At 53.8% G+C, this 13,949-nt stretch overlaps 3 protein-coding genes across 3 annotated transcripts; 1 reads left to right on the forward strand and 2 right to left on the reverse strand.

Annotated features, from left to right (window-relative positions):
• Positions 1–1,384: 1,384 nt before the first annotated feature.
• On the forward strand, positions 1,385–3,854 carry BBA_02408 (Ankyrin repeat protein; the record flags this gene model as incomplete). Its single annotated transcript, XM_008597505.1, has 2 exons — positions 1,385–2,097; positions 2,159–3,854. The coding sequence occupies 2 exons, from the start codon at positions 1,385–1,387 to the stop codon at positions 3,852–3,854; spliced, it is 2,409 nt and encodes an 802-aa protein (XP_008595727.1).
• Positions 3,855–4,860: 1,006 nt separating this feature from the next.
• Positions 4,861–8,374, reverse strand: BBA_02409 (EFR3-like protein; the record flags this gene model as incomplete). The annotated part of the gene is made up of 2 exons (XM_008597506.1): positions 4,861–8,071; positions 8,160–8,374. 2 exons carry the CDS (start codon positions 8,372–8,374, stop codon positions 4,861–4,863), a joined length of 3,426 nt encoding a protein of 1,141 aa, XP_008595728.1.
• A 2,325-nt stretch (positions 8,375–10,699) lies between these two features.
• On the reverse strand, positions 10,700–13,646 carry BBA_02410 (coatomer gamma-2 subunit; the record flags this gene model as incomplete). The annotated part of the gene is made up of 4 exons (XM_008597507.1): positions 10,700–10,932; positions 10,985–13,118; positions 13,177–13,487; positions 13,571–13,646. The coding sequence occupies 4 exons, from the start codon at positions 13,644–13,646 to the stop codon at positions 10,700–10,702; spliced, it is 2,754 nt and encodes a 917-aa protein (XP_008595729.1).
• Between the last annotated feature and the right edge of the window lie 303 nt (positions 13,647–13,949).

A 13,949-nucleotide genomic window follows, 5' to 3' on the forward strand; every position in this document is an offset into this window, starting at 1 on the left:
GACGCTGCGTGGGGAAGAGGCGGGTTGGTGTAAGACGGCGAAGCAAATCATCAACAGATCCCAGATTAACTCTGTAAAAGATGCGGCAGATTCAAGATTTTATTTTCTTTTAGTGCAGTTGCCTACTCGAGGTTGCTAAAGAAGAGAAATTGGACAAGACGGGCGTCGAAGGAGGAGACGGCAAGAGGGATGGATATAGGCGGCAGCTGTACATGCAGGCGCAGACAGCAAGCTGGCTGTAAGCAAAACCGAAAACCAGACCCTTGACAACTGCAGGAGCGAGGTAATGTCATAAGCCAGCAACAACAGCCTATTGGACTACATGTGGCAGCATGGGCAGCCCGTTGCATTGCTACGCTGTAATATTTGAGTTAATAGTCGGAGACAAAAAGGAGACGAGGTTTGCGAGGGCCAGACGAGTTATACTGGCCGCAACAGTGCACGGCCCAATCGGAAAAGGACAGGGCCGAAAGCCAGTCCGGCCGGCCGAAAGCCTTGACAGCTGACAGCTTTTTGACTGTGCAAACGGCTGCAGCTGTCACTCGGAAAGGACAAACGCAGCCCACCTTCTTTTACTTTTTCTCCTCACTCATCGACATCAAATCTTCTCCAATTCCGAGGTTTCTTATCTCCAGATCCCGCTCGTCTTACCTGCTGACTTGAATTCCGCTTCTACGCCTCCACCTTGTTCAAGGCTGACTGTATTTTGCACCAAATACAACAACAGCTGCAGGTATTCGGCCATTTATTCCGGCTTTCTACCACGCGCCCAACGCCTTGTTCAGCCCAGTTCGTTCGAGATTTTCGGCATAGTAGTCTTGTATGCGTGATGGGTCTCCCTCGCAGCAGGTGCCGGCACTACTTACTGAGCGCTTCCGGTAATTATACCTGCCCAGCATCGCCATGAGTTATGCGGGCTAGACCGCTTTGTGGCCTCTTCGACATGGGCATTTGGAGCAGCTGGTCAGCGGTATAGGGGCAATGCACAAGCAATGACGTACTTGAACCGACCTGGCTAATCTCAACATCACGTCTAGCAGCGGCACCGTACCTCGCGATCAGGATTACCTTGTCTCTAACATGTACACTATCGTGTATGTCCAACACTAAATGGCACTCCAAAGCCAAATCTCTATCGCAACATTCAGCCAGATAGCAGCATTTACGTTTCCGCCTGGCTGAGTGTGAATCTCGAGCATGTGACCAATTATCGCGCGCACCCAGCAACTGATTATTCATCTAAAAATAGAGTGTGTCTTGACGTGTACCCCCTCCACTCAGCCTCACTTTCAGGCGATTAATGGGCGGGTGGGCATGTTTGTTCAAACCATCTGCCCAGGCAATAGGGTCATAAAACATCGAGGGGCAAAGCCTAACAGCAGTAATGGACCCCGCATCTGTGATTAGGGTCATTGACGTCGTCACCGAGGTCACACAGGCTATCTACGTCTACGGCGATGGCATCAAAGAATGCAGAACGGAGGTCGCGCAACTACGCTGCGAGCTTTTCGGGATGCAGGCAGCGCTCACACAGATGGAGCAGGACCTGAAATTCATGCAAGAGAATAGAAGCACATACATTGTGGCTTCGTCAAACCTGCAATCTCCCCAATGCCAAGACATGCTCCATGAGACACGTTTGGTTCTTGGGAAGCTTGCTGATACTCTCAGAACTGGCCCGTCGAGAACACGCCAGCTGACAACCAAATTGACATGGCCTCTAAAACGGCCCCAAGTCCAAGCGTTGGCGACGCACCTGGAGCGTCTCAAGACTTTCTTCATCCTCACCGTGACAAGGGACAGTCTACAGTCTACACAAGACATGCAATCTTCTGTCGATGCAATATTTCAATCTGTTCAAGAACTTCAACAAACTCAAGAGGAAGAAGCTGTGTACTTGGATGCCATGAAGTGGCTTGCGCCCAGCGACCCCAGCATAGCCCATGCTACAGCTTCGTCTTGTCGCTTGGCAGGCACAAATTCCTGGTTCTTGGACAAGACATTTAAGGACTGGGCTTCTGGAACCGCCCCATTTCTTTGGGTGAAAGGAAATCCCGGCTCCGGCAAGACATGCTTGCTGTCCGCCTGTGCTGATAGGTAGGCTATCGTTGGCTTTTCAGTTCACTCTTGGGTTGTTTGGCTGACATTGGTGTTGCAGACTCCTGCAATCAGAATGCCTCGTCACCTACTTCTACTGTTCTTACAACGACTCCTCATCGCAGGAGCCTCGCAATATACTCGGCTCGCTCGTCGCTCAACTCTGCCGGCAGCGCGCGGTCATTCGGCATGCGGTGATCTCAGCCTACCAAGAGTCCAAGTCGCGCAACAGCTTAGTTGATCTGGTGCAGGTCCCAATGCTTGTTTCGCTGATTCAAAGGATTGCTCGAGCACTCTCAGATGAAATCTTCTTATTTGTGGACGCCGCGGACGAGTGTGGAGATAATCTAGCTGCTGTGCTGGAGGCGCTTTTCAAAGCTGTCACCAGCGGAGTCAGCGGGCGCGTCCGACTCATGCTTTCAAGTACTGAGAATGTAGCACAGACGATTCAAGATAATATCACTCTGCACGGCGTACCGACGAATAAAGTCAAGCTGGATGTCGCCATGGTCAGCAACGACATTGACGCGTACGTCACGAACCGATTTACGCGAGAGTCCAAGCTCAAACGGCTGCGGCCTGACCTACAAGCATCACTCATTAAGACCATCCAGTCTCAGCATCAAGGCTCCTTTAGATGGGCCAGTTGCACAATCGATGAGCTCCTGAGACGCACCACTCCAAAAGCCATCAAGAGTGCTCTAGACGGAGTGGCTTCTACCCTTGGGGATATTTATATCGGAGTATTGCGGAATATTCCAAGCGACATGAAGGATGTGGCTAGGTGCATGCTCCAGTATCTGGTGTCAGCCATGCGGCCACTTACTCTCGGCGAGCTGGGAGAAGCTGCGTCCCTCGTGTTCACCGATGATTTTGGAGAAGACGACCGTCTCATCGAACCAGAGGCCATTGTACACTCTTTGCATAGCCTTGTTCACTGCGATACCGGAAATGACTGCATCGAGCTCGCCCATTCGTCAGTTCGCACCTTTCTCACCAATTCCGAGCTTTCAGGCGCTTACTACGTTGATCCAGCCGCCGCAAACTCCGTCATGCTGCATGCCTGTCTCTACTATCTCGCACTTCCGCCATTCAAGCACACGTGTCCTGACGAGGCCGCACTCGCGACGCGCAAACGAGAGTGGCCTTTTCTTGAGTATGCCGCCTGCTTCTGGACGCGGCATGCACGAGCCATGACACTACCGCATTGCGATGAACAGAGCTACCTTGCGCTGTTTTCCAAGTTTGCCGCCTCAGCTGGCCACTTTGCGGCGTGGTATCAGTGCATCTACCCGCAGGGGGGGCCGCAGATCTGGGAGACAAGGCCGCTATACATGTGCGCCCGCGAGGGCCTCATCGCGCCTCTGCGTGCACTGCTAGCTAGCTGCGGTCCTGATGAGCTGGAGCAGCGCGGCGGCGCCCGCAGCTCCACGGCGCTACATGTCGCAGCCACTTACGGCGAGGTTGAGGCCGTCCGGCTCCTGCTGGCTGCAGGCGCAGACCCCAATGAGAGAAACGCGGCCGGCGAGAGCGGGATTCAATGGGCCGCGTTCTGGCACCATGACGAGACGGTCCGCGTGCTGCTTGAGGCCGGCGCATCTCCGGACCTACTCACATATCAGGCCAATCCAGAGCTCTACACTCGAATGGTACTGCACTCTCAGACATCTCTATCTAGGCATGCAGGCGCGGAGGAGGATAGTACCTTGAAGGCGAGTGAACTGCATCTAGATGATACAAGAGCTATGATTCTATGACTCTAGTGTGATTGTGGCTGGTGGCCCAAGTAGTGGCCAACCCTGATACAAAAGTCGCCGACATCTTCGCCAGCAGGGTTTCGAGGAAAAAATCGATTCGTTCTGATGTGCTCTAGAGCGTAACAAATTGATCGTACATAACCACAAAGTGATACTATTGGAGCAACAAGCCAGACAAGCGAGGGAGAATCAATCATGTGGCGCCATGCGTCAATGCTGTAATTGTAGCTTTTTACTGCCGCAATCCAGAGTAAATTCTCACCGGCGGATCATTCTCTTGTTCCATTCGGAGGTTCTAGATTTTGATAGTGCATGGCGTTTTTGATTCTTCTTACGAGAAGACAAATTTCTACTGGCCATCTACGCACAGTCTTCACACCACTACGGCCAGCTTCCCAGCACACAGGGCTACGTCGCATTTGTAAGACATATATGCTCCTGCTCATGAAATCTGCCCATCTTATCTTCGCTCTGGAATGAGAATGCGGCTGGCTCTCAAGTCACTCTTTCACTCAACTCTTATCGTCAATAAAAGCAATCATTTTTCTTTTACAAACAAAAAAAGTCCACGCAACGCTGAATGATTAATCATGATGTATTAATGTTGAATAAACAGATAAATTACTGGCTCTGTTCTTGTTGCCTGCTCCGCTCAAAACGACACGTCAACTGTATTCCGGACTCCCCTTCCTGTCTTCTCATCGCTGGGTTATATGCTTCAATAGTGCTTCAAAATAGACCTGCTTTTTCCCTTTCATCCTCTATGCTCGAGAGCAAGACCACTTGACCATTTCCTCCATCTCCAACATGATGCAACCGAAACCAAGAACAATATGTGTGCGCAAGGAAAGAAGAAACAAATATACTATTTCAAGCTTCCACGCGAAAAGAATAATTATATATAAATGTAGTAATGTAGCCGCAAAAAGGGAATCCAAGCTGACAAGACCACGAATCCATTACAAACCCATCCCAAATTACTCATGGCCAATTCTTCCCTCTCTCTTTAATACGGCGGCCGCGTCAAATTACCCAAAGTGCCCTCGTCAGACGTGCTGTCGATACCCCTTAGCAGATCCTGCAAATCGACGGGTCCCCTCGCCGCGCTGCTAGTCCGCTGGCGACCGCCAAACTCGCCACGGCCGCTGGCGCTGCGCTTGGCCGTCCTAGGGGATGCATCGTGGCCAAGCAGGTTGCTGCCTGGCTGCTGCTTGTTGCCCGCGTATGCCGCCATGTTGGGCAGCGGGGGCACGGGCGGGACGTCATCCTCGTCATCAGCGGTGTGAGGGCCGACGCCACCGCTGCGGTCCGTGTGGGCCGTAGAGGGCGGGCCGCCGCGCGACGACAATGAGGTGAGCCGAAATACGTCCTGCCCTGCGGGGCTGCCGGCGCCAGCGCCGTCTGCCTGTCCGGTCGCCGGGTTAAAGCTGAGCTCGGACATGGTGTAGTCGTAGCTGACCATGGAATCGCTGCTGTCGTCCGATTCCGGGTTGGCGGTGCCAGGGATGCCGGCGGCGCGCGGCGAAATGTTGCCAGAGAGCATCATCTTGAGCTGGTCGACCGAGGCGATGGCGCCGCCTCTCTCCTTCTGTTGGCCGGGCGAGGGCGAGGGGGCGTTGGCGCTCTGGATGCTCGACTTGCGCATCTTGACGTACGAGCCGAAGCGGTCCGCGCCGGTCTGCGGCTGAGCTGTGTGCGGTCGCAGATTGTGCAGGCTGCCGTAGGGCGAGACAGGAAGGCCGCCACCGTTGTGGTTGTTGCCATTGGCGCCACCGGCTGTGTTGACAGTCAAACGGTTCGCGCGGGTGGCGGTGGTGCCCGTCTTCTTAGAGCCCGTAATGGATTCGGTCCTGCGCTGGGCAGCAATAGCGGCAATGGTGCCGTCGCGAGACCACTCGGCGAGTAGCTGATGGCGGTAGTTGGTAGGCAGCTCAGAGTCACGCTCCGTCTCGCTAATGGACTGCATGTTGGCCCCAAAGGGCGGCGCATGCTGACGGCTGGAAGGCGAGGCCACAGGGCTGGCAGGCGGCGACTGAACGCTGTCCTGGTACGCTGAGGCGATGCTCTCCACCAACGACAATCTGTCATCAAAAGGCAGAAGCTCGCCCGTCTCAACGGCCTTGGTATCCCAAGCAGGGTCTTGTCCGGCACGGCCTAGAACGCCAACCTCGTACAGCGGCCTGGGAGGCACGGTGATACCCTCGACCCAGAAACGCGTTTGTTGGCGGCGCCGAATTTCATTGCGAATGGCACGGCCAACGTTCGCGTTGTCGAGTTGAAACTTCTCGGTGATACTCCAAAAGTAGCCGTGGCAGAGCGCGGCAATACGTACCTTTTGAACAGGCAGGTCTACTTCCTGAATCTCCTCCTGCAGACGGAAAATCATGGGCAGGCCGTAGCGCACGGCGTTGATGCCGAGCTTGGCGACTAGCTTGGAGAGTAGGGCGTGGAGCAGACACATGTCACTGTCAAAGTCGACAAGCTGCAGGGCAGAATCGTAGATAGCGAGGTGTAGCATGGGCAAAAAGTGGGAGATGTGGTGATTCTTGAGCGGCTTTTCGCGATGTGTATTGTTGGACACGGCGCGGCGCGAGGGGAATACATCGTGGTTTCTCGAGGTTGACAAGGGGCTAACAAAGTCGTCGTCGGCATTGCTGTCCTGGGAGACGGTTTCCCGGTCAAGCCAGATGAGGAGAGCGTCAACATAGGCCTTGCGGACACTGCCGTGAGGGTCCTGCAGCAGCCACTGAGTCTCCTCCCAAACCTGGATGGGGACGCGGCTTCGTGAGAGGTTCATGTTACCAGTCACCTTTTTTTGCGGGTTGGCGACGACCAGAATGGCCTTGATGGCACGTAAAGCCGATGCGCGGCCCGAAGCGTAGGACAGTGACTGCTCGTTTTGAGGGTTTTGGGCAGTTTCGGTAGAGGCAGGCTCGGCAGTGGTGCCGGCAACGTCGCCATTCTCGAACAGGTTGGCCCTTTCCTGCGGCAGAGAAGCGGTGCTGCTGGCTTGAGTAGGCTTGAGGCGGACCAATATGGCGGTAATCATGTCCCAGACCTGATCGGCGTAGTATACATGATGGGCCAAATCGCCAATGCAAGACTCGAGGCGATGGAGCAGATCGGCATGAAGGGTGCTGCGACTGTCGGGGGGGTTGTCGAGCTGGTCGTCGCTGCCGCTGGCAGATGGATTGCTGCCGGTGCGAAGTTGAAAGAGCTTGCGCATCTGGCGGATGAGGCCGTGCAGCACATCCATGACGCTGAGGCCAATCAGGTTGAGGTCGGAGCGCAGCATGGAGCCAATGATGGCGGTATATACAATGTGGTGGTCGAGAGTTTCCTCCTTGAGAGGGGCGCGAACCATGGTGTCAAGGACGACGAGTAGGATGATGTAGCGGTCCTGGACAGGGGCCCAACGGGAAATTATGTTGAAAAGCTGGATGGCAGGGCCCGAGTCGGTATTGTTGGCGGGGTCGCGGGTGATGATGACATCGCCCGTGGTGGCACGCTGGGCAACGAAGCGCAATAGAGCAGTGGTGGCGGAGTGAATCTGGGAGCGATTGGGGGCAACAAAAATGCTCTTGAGGCACTGCAGGGCCAGGACACCCGTCTCCTCCTCGGCCATGTTGTCGACGTCGGCACCAGTGCCAGAGATGGCGAGCGGATTGGCGTCGGCAGGCTCCTCATTGGTTCGAACGGTAACGACGCTCGTCCTGCGACGAGTCGTCTTTTCGGCGTCGTGCTTCTCTTCAGTCTGTTGGCGATCGTACACGACATCGAGAAAGTTTTCATGGTCGGACCAAAGATTGTCGAGAATAGAGGGGACAATGACGTTGATTTGGCGACCGGAGAGGGAGGAGAGGGCGTCGGCGGCGGAGACGCACTTGATGGCGCTAAGGCCAGCATTGCGCCAACGGATCTGGACGGAACGAGTGACGGCGGGCTTGTCGGCGTGATAGTTTTTGGAGGCAAGCTGGGCGTAAGCGCGGACGACGGCCTCGTAGTGGCTGAGGTAGTCCTTGTCGCCAAAAAGGGAGCTAGGGTCGTGGTTTTCGCAGAACGCCTCGAAGGTGGGAATGGAGGATTCAATCATGGTAATGTCGTCGGAGCGGAGGATGAGGTCGAGGATTTTGAGAACGGTTGGGGCGATGAGGGCAGCTTCTTTGGGAGATTTCTCGACGAGGGCGGCTAGAATGCCGAGTGTGACTTGGACATTGCTAAGGGGTTCGGGTTAGCATTGAGCTGTATATGGCAGATATTCGAGATGGCAAGGCCGGCGAGGCCGGGTGCCAATCGAGTACATACCCGATGCGCATGCGCCAGACGTCAGTGGCCGTCTTCTTCTCGAGGAAGGCACCAATCTTTTGAATCTTGGAGCGTCGGCTGGTGGCGTAAAATAGCAGGTAGCTCAGCTCGCTCGAGTTCGGCTTAACGTCGACAGCGCCTTTCGTGGTGCGGGGGTAGCATTTGAGAACGAGGACCTGGTGCTTAGGCCGCAGCCTGTTTTCGAGGGAATTCATATTGTATATTTGGATGTATGTGGTCGTCGCGTCGCGTGTGAGGTCAAGGCCGAGTGGGCAAGACACGGGGCGATTATGTGCGCAGTCGGCGATTATCGCCGGTGTTCTGAATGGCAGAGCGTGAGGGCAGCAGAACTAGCTAGCCTCCCCAGATTGGGGAGAAAAAGAGGTCGAGTTTGAATGAGTTCGGCTGGTGTGAGCTCGCTGCGTGGTGATGCTGTGTGCGAAAGGGGAAAGGTGATGATGGGGATCCCGTTTGTATGCTTTTCCGAGTCGTAACGAGAAAGGAGAATCTGCAAAAGTAAAACAAAAAGAAAACCTGGGGAAGGAATCAAAAGTGGAAATCAAAAGGATGGACAGAGAAGAAGGAGGGGGAGGAAAGGAATCGGATAGATTTGAAAGAGAGACGAGCCCGAGCCTTGTGTTGGGACCGGGGGGGTTGAATCGGGGAGAGAGGGAGATGGATGATGTTGATTACCTCTTTGGCAAGGTACCTGGGTACAAGTCATAATTGGACAGGTAATTACGGGGCACGGACAGGCCCTGGCATCTTTTGGCAAGCAAAACAAGAGCTGGAGAAGCTGTTTTAGAGTTGGACAGGCGGTACTTTTCTAATCACCAACCGTTCGGCGCCACTCGATGTACCTGGCGTCACGCAGCGTATTTACAGGGCAGACTGGGGGCGTTTGAGTGGTACAAGCCACAGGGACCTTTGTCGCTATAATAAATGAACATTCATTTGCATGTGCTAAAAGTTGATGAGTGTATGAAATTTTAAAATCTCAAGTCAATAGCAAAACCCTACATACTGTTGCACGACGTTTCTCTTCTTTTTATGACTCGATTTCGAGTCGCTTTTCGCTACATCTCTCATCTTCTTTCGGAGAGACTCGGTTACGCCGTGTCCTCTTATGTTTTGCCCGAACCAGCATACAGCCGAGGCCTGCTTGTCAACGTTTTCAGCCTCGTGCTTTGCTGGCCTTGCCCGATTCGACTTCCAGGTTTGAAGACCACCTAACACAATACAAACCCCAAACACAATCATTCATCCACTTTAAAAAAAAGGGAATTGACTCCCCACGGGCCCCTGGGTTAGGTGTTGCAGCGCCGACTTGGCCTCCATCACAGCGCTGTCAGTCCTTTCTGTAAATTGTTGTTAGCGCCCGTCAATATCTAGTCAAACCTCGATGAAGAAGCCAGTCCGCATTCTCGCGTGTCGCAAATTAGACACATTGCGCATTTCCTCTCGCCATTTCACCAAGTAAAATGCAAATATAATGCGCAATGAGCTCGTTACTCATCTACCCATCTTCCCCGCCTCCGCTTACATGTCACCACCACACCGACCCAAGGGCTTTCCTTTCTTGTCTCCCCCGCAAAGCATATGCCAAAAATCTAGCTTCTCTTGATATGTACCATTTTGCCTCGGCCGGCTGGCGCGGGAGGGGATTGCATGCCACTTGCAGACAGACCCAAAGAGGCCAAACCAGGCAGGGATAGCGGTGGACAACAAATCAAAAATCCTCTTGCCACTTGGCCCGTGGCTTATTCTAGCGTCTTCCTCCTAGCCCTTTTGCACCTCTTTTTCGCACCCAATCCCTGAGGGCCTTTAGTATCTTCTTCCTTTCCACCATGCACATTCACGTCTGCGCTTGTAGCCGACATGTCCGGCCACCCGCCTGGCCCACCACTTACTTTTACGGCTTACAAGTACCCGGTACGACGATACGACGGGGCCTATTAACCACAAACACACCCTACTTATGCTTTAACGAATCAAGAAAAAAAATTTATCGATTGAGAAGAGGCTTCTTTCCATTCTTCACTACACGTGAGTAGTTCGAGATGCTTGGTATGCAGGTTTTCGAGTCCTCTGTCACCATGCTACCCCAAGCCGCCCTATTGCATGATCTTTACAGCGCACATGATGGACATCACTTGACTCGAACCTCAACCAAACACTCCTTGGCCATTTTGTTGGGAACAGAAAGATAATATTGAAACCGCACTAGAGCTGCACCGTAGGAATATAGAGGGTTCTTTTGTAGATACTACGCTGCCAAACTATTCAACCCTCTTGTTGGCACACTTGTGGCTTGCATCCCGCCAAGCCAATCCTCTCCCGCGCCTATCCACCACCCGTCTCGGCATCACCAACTGGTACAGCAAAAAGCCGTTCCTCTGTCAAATGAAACTTTACCAAATTGAATTGCTCATCATAAATAGATAGGGAAAAAAAGTCTTTTAATCTGCACTCGGCATTGTACATCATGACTCTATCCATCATCGCACTATTACCCGCAACGCCTATCCTCGTCCTCTTTTCTAAGCTATAGATGCAATCACTAGCGCCGCCACATTCTCCTCCTCGCTGCGCACCGTAATCTTGGTCGTCACCCCCGACTTGGACGAGAATGCCATCCGCACCATCGCCACCACACGCCCTCCGCTCACCGTCCTGCCCAACAGTTTCAGCGTATGTGTGCTCTGGTTGACTGGAACGTCCGTCCCGTCTAGCGGTTGCAGCGACAGAGCCTGTGTGAGTTGTTCCGTGGCATCTATTCACTCATTAGTATTCGACCGTCAGACACCTCCAGCCTGTCAACTTACCCGCAATGCTCTTCATGCTGCTCAGCTGCAGCGTCTCCTCGGCCTGCTCGCCAGATGCTCCAATTTGCTCCCACAAATGGTTGAAATTGCTCGCAAACGTGGGAATAATATAGTCGCTGCCCGTGAGCTCAAACTCTGACACCTCGTACTCATCATCGTAACCAGTCTCCTCGGGGTCACCCGTCGCTGGGTCAATTTCCTTGCTGGTAAATCGAAGAACATTCGTAAATGACGAGACTGGCAGAGAGTTCTCGCCATTCACCTTCTTGAACGCCACGTACACCTTGCCAGGCTCATCCGTCGCCAGCCTGTCAGACTGTAGGATAAACACCTCCTCTAGCTCCTCCTCCTCAGAAGGCGACGCTACAACCGATACGTTCTCCAGGACCGTGTCGGGAAGAGTATTCTTGACATCGAATTGCAGAACAATGTGCTCCTTGAAAATGTGCTTGACCAAAGACACGACGTACTCGGTCTCCGCTTCGGTGAGCTCAATAACAGGCGATGACTTGAGTACGCTGCCAAACTCGGCCATGTCGGGGATGGCAGTAAGCTCCTCCGTGTACTTTTGCACCTGCGCAGAGGCGGCCGCCGCAGCCTCGGCACCAGTGGCGGGCGCCTTTGTCGGACCGGACTTGGGCGCCTTGAGCGTCGGCGTCGTGGCTGTCAGCTTCTTGGTTCTGTCCTCGGCATCGGCCTGCTCTCGGGTCACGACTGGAATCTTGGAAATATCAAACGGCTCCTCAAAGTTGCTCTTATCATCCGACGTCACGTACATGACGAGCTGATGCTCAAAATACGGCAGCGCAAACATGCTGTCATTCTTGACAAAGTTGCTCGCCATCTTATCGTCTTCCTCGCTCATGAGCTTTAGGTTGAGCGCAGCGCGGTCGCGAACTTCGTCGTCGACATCATCCAAGCAGCGAGTTAGTAGAACCTTGACACTGCTCTTGACGTCGGCGTCAGCTTGTCCAACGCCAAACTTGGCCAGTGCCGTCACCGCAGCCGCACGGACAATGGCGTTCTCCAAGACAACGCGGTTGTAGATATAGCGGATATATTTGGTAGGGTTGCTGGTCTTAGGGCCCTCGAGACCAATCAGGTGCAGGATGCGCACGGCAAGTTTGGTGAACTCGCAGTCCTCGATAAACTCGCACAAATGCGCCAAAGCCTCGTCTTTGGAATCAGGAACAAACTTGATTAGATCAAACATGCTCTCAATGACAGCCTTTTTGAATTCGTAGCCGCCCTCGTCGCGCAGGATGCCGCTGAGGAAAGTCAACATGCCAGCCTGCTTGCTGGGAAACTTGAGGCAGAGTGTGCGGATGGCCTCTACGATGGTAATCTTAAACTCGTCGGTGATCTCGGACATGAAGCTAGCAATCTGCTTCATCAGACGGTCGACACTAGCCTCGTTACCAGTCTTGAGAAGCGTCGTAATGGCAAACGTGGCGATGGAGCGGTTGGAGTTGGAGATGAGGAGCTCAATGTCTTGGTTGCAGGGAGAGACGGCGATGGGCTTGAACGAGGCGAAGTTGTGGAGGATACGGAGGGCGGCAAACTTGGTAACGGCGCGGGGCGAAGTGAGGAACATCTGGAGGACGTGAACGGCTTGGTTAATTTCCTCGTCAGTGACATCGCGGAGTTCGCAGATGGCCTTGGCAGCCTCAAAGTTGACCATTTCGGACTTGTGGCGCAGCCAGCCAACAAGAAGCTGTGACATGGGCTTGCGCAGAGAGGCATCCTCTTCGGCAAGCTGAGAGGCGAGTCTAACCAGCATGACTGTGGCAGGGGCGCTCTTAACAGCACCAGGGGAGCCAAACTGCTGAACCATCTTGACCAGGGCCATGCGGTCGTGCATGCGCATCTGGTAGAGTAGACCGATGGCGTGGTATTGCGTCATGCTCGAGTTATTTACGGGCATCTGGTTGCTGGACGAGAAGCCCAGGGAGAAGCCACCACCCGACTTGGAGTTGGCAGCAGCCTCCTGGGTCTCGCTCTGCCAACGACGGACGACATCCTTGGCGATGGGGAGGAGGTGATACGAGGAAACGAGAGCGGCGGAGGAGACGGAAGAGTTCTTGTCGACAATTGCAGTCTTCATCACACGTTCGATCGATTGAACAGTCGTCGCCTAGAGAGAGGTTAATACGAAGGGAAGGCGGAAATGGTCAGACCACCAGGAAACCCACGTCAATGATGCGGCAGAGGGCTCTGATGGCATTGGGGCGGTAAATGGCGTCGCTACCACCACCAGTGTCCTTCATAATGGTACTCGTCACCATGATGATGTCTTCCGCCGAGTTGGCGAGCTCCTTGATGACAAGGTGCACCATCTGGCGGAGGCTGGCATCCTTGTTCTGGAAGAGCTTTGAAATGCCAAAGAAGAGGGTGGTGGCTTCGTTTGTCGGAAACTTTTCGCCCGTGTATACGAGGAGAGCAATCTTGGTCAGGAGAATACGGCATCGTCGCGGCTGAATCGGTGAGCTGTTGAAGAGTCGTGCTGTTTGGGCCAGCTTGTTAGCATCGAATGGCGGGGTGCGTCGAGCCGCCGGCGCGCGACGAAGCCATTGAGCGCAGACGAACCTTCTTGGAAGACCTGTGTGCGATCCACCTTGACCAGACCCAGGTCGGCATCTTCGTCCTTTTTGCCGTAGCTCATGATGGGCGACTGGCTTTGGGGGTTTTGGTTGCAGGTGTCGTGGTCTATATGGGCCGCCAGGGGAATCTCCACGTCGACACTTTGGGGACGGTGTGGAACGAATCACGTGACTCATATACTTTGGCGTCGGACTGCCAGTTCAGAATTTAATTTATTCTGCAAAAATATGACTGTATTTCTTCATGTAGAGAGGTGCGATAATACGCATTAAATGAGCTCACATTCTGTGGAGTTGAGGAGGTAGTTTGCGAGGATGGTGATGATGTGTTCTCACAGGAACGCGTACACAGCAGTGACAATACT

Source organism: Beauveria bassiana (assembly GCF_000280675.1).
Source record: "Beauveria bassiana ARSEF 2860 unplaced genomic scaffold BBA_S00005, whole genome shotgun sequence".
Taxonomy (NCBI): Eukaryota; Fungi; Ascomycota; class Sordariomycetes; order Hypocreales; family Cordycipitaceae; genus Beauveria; species Beauveria bassiana.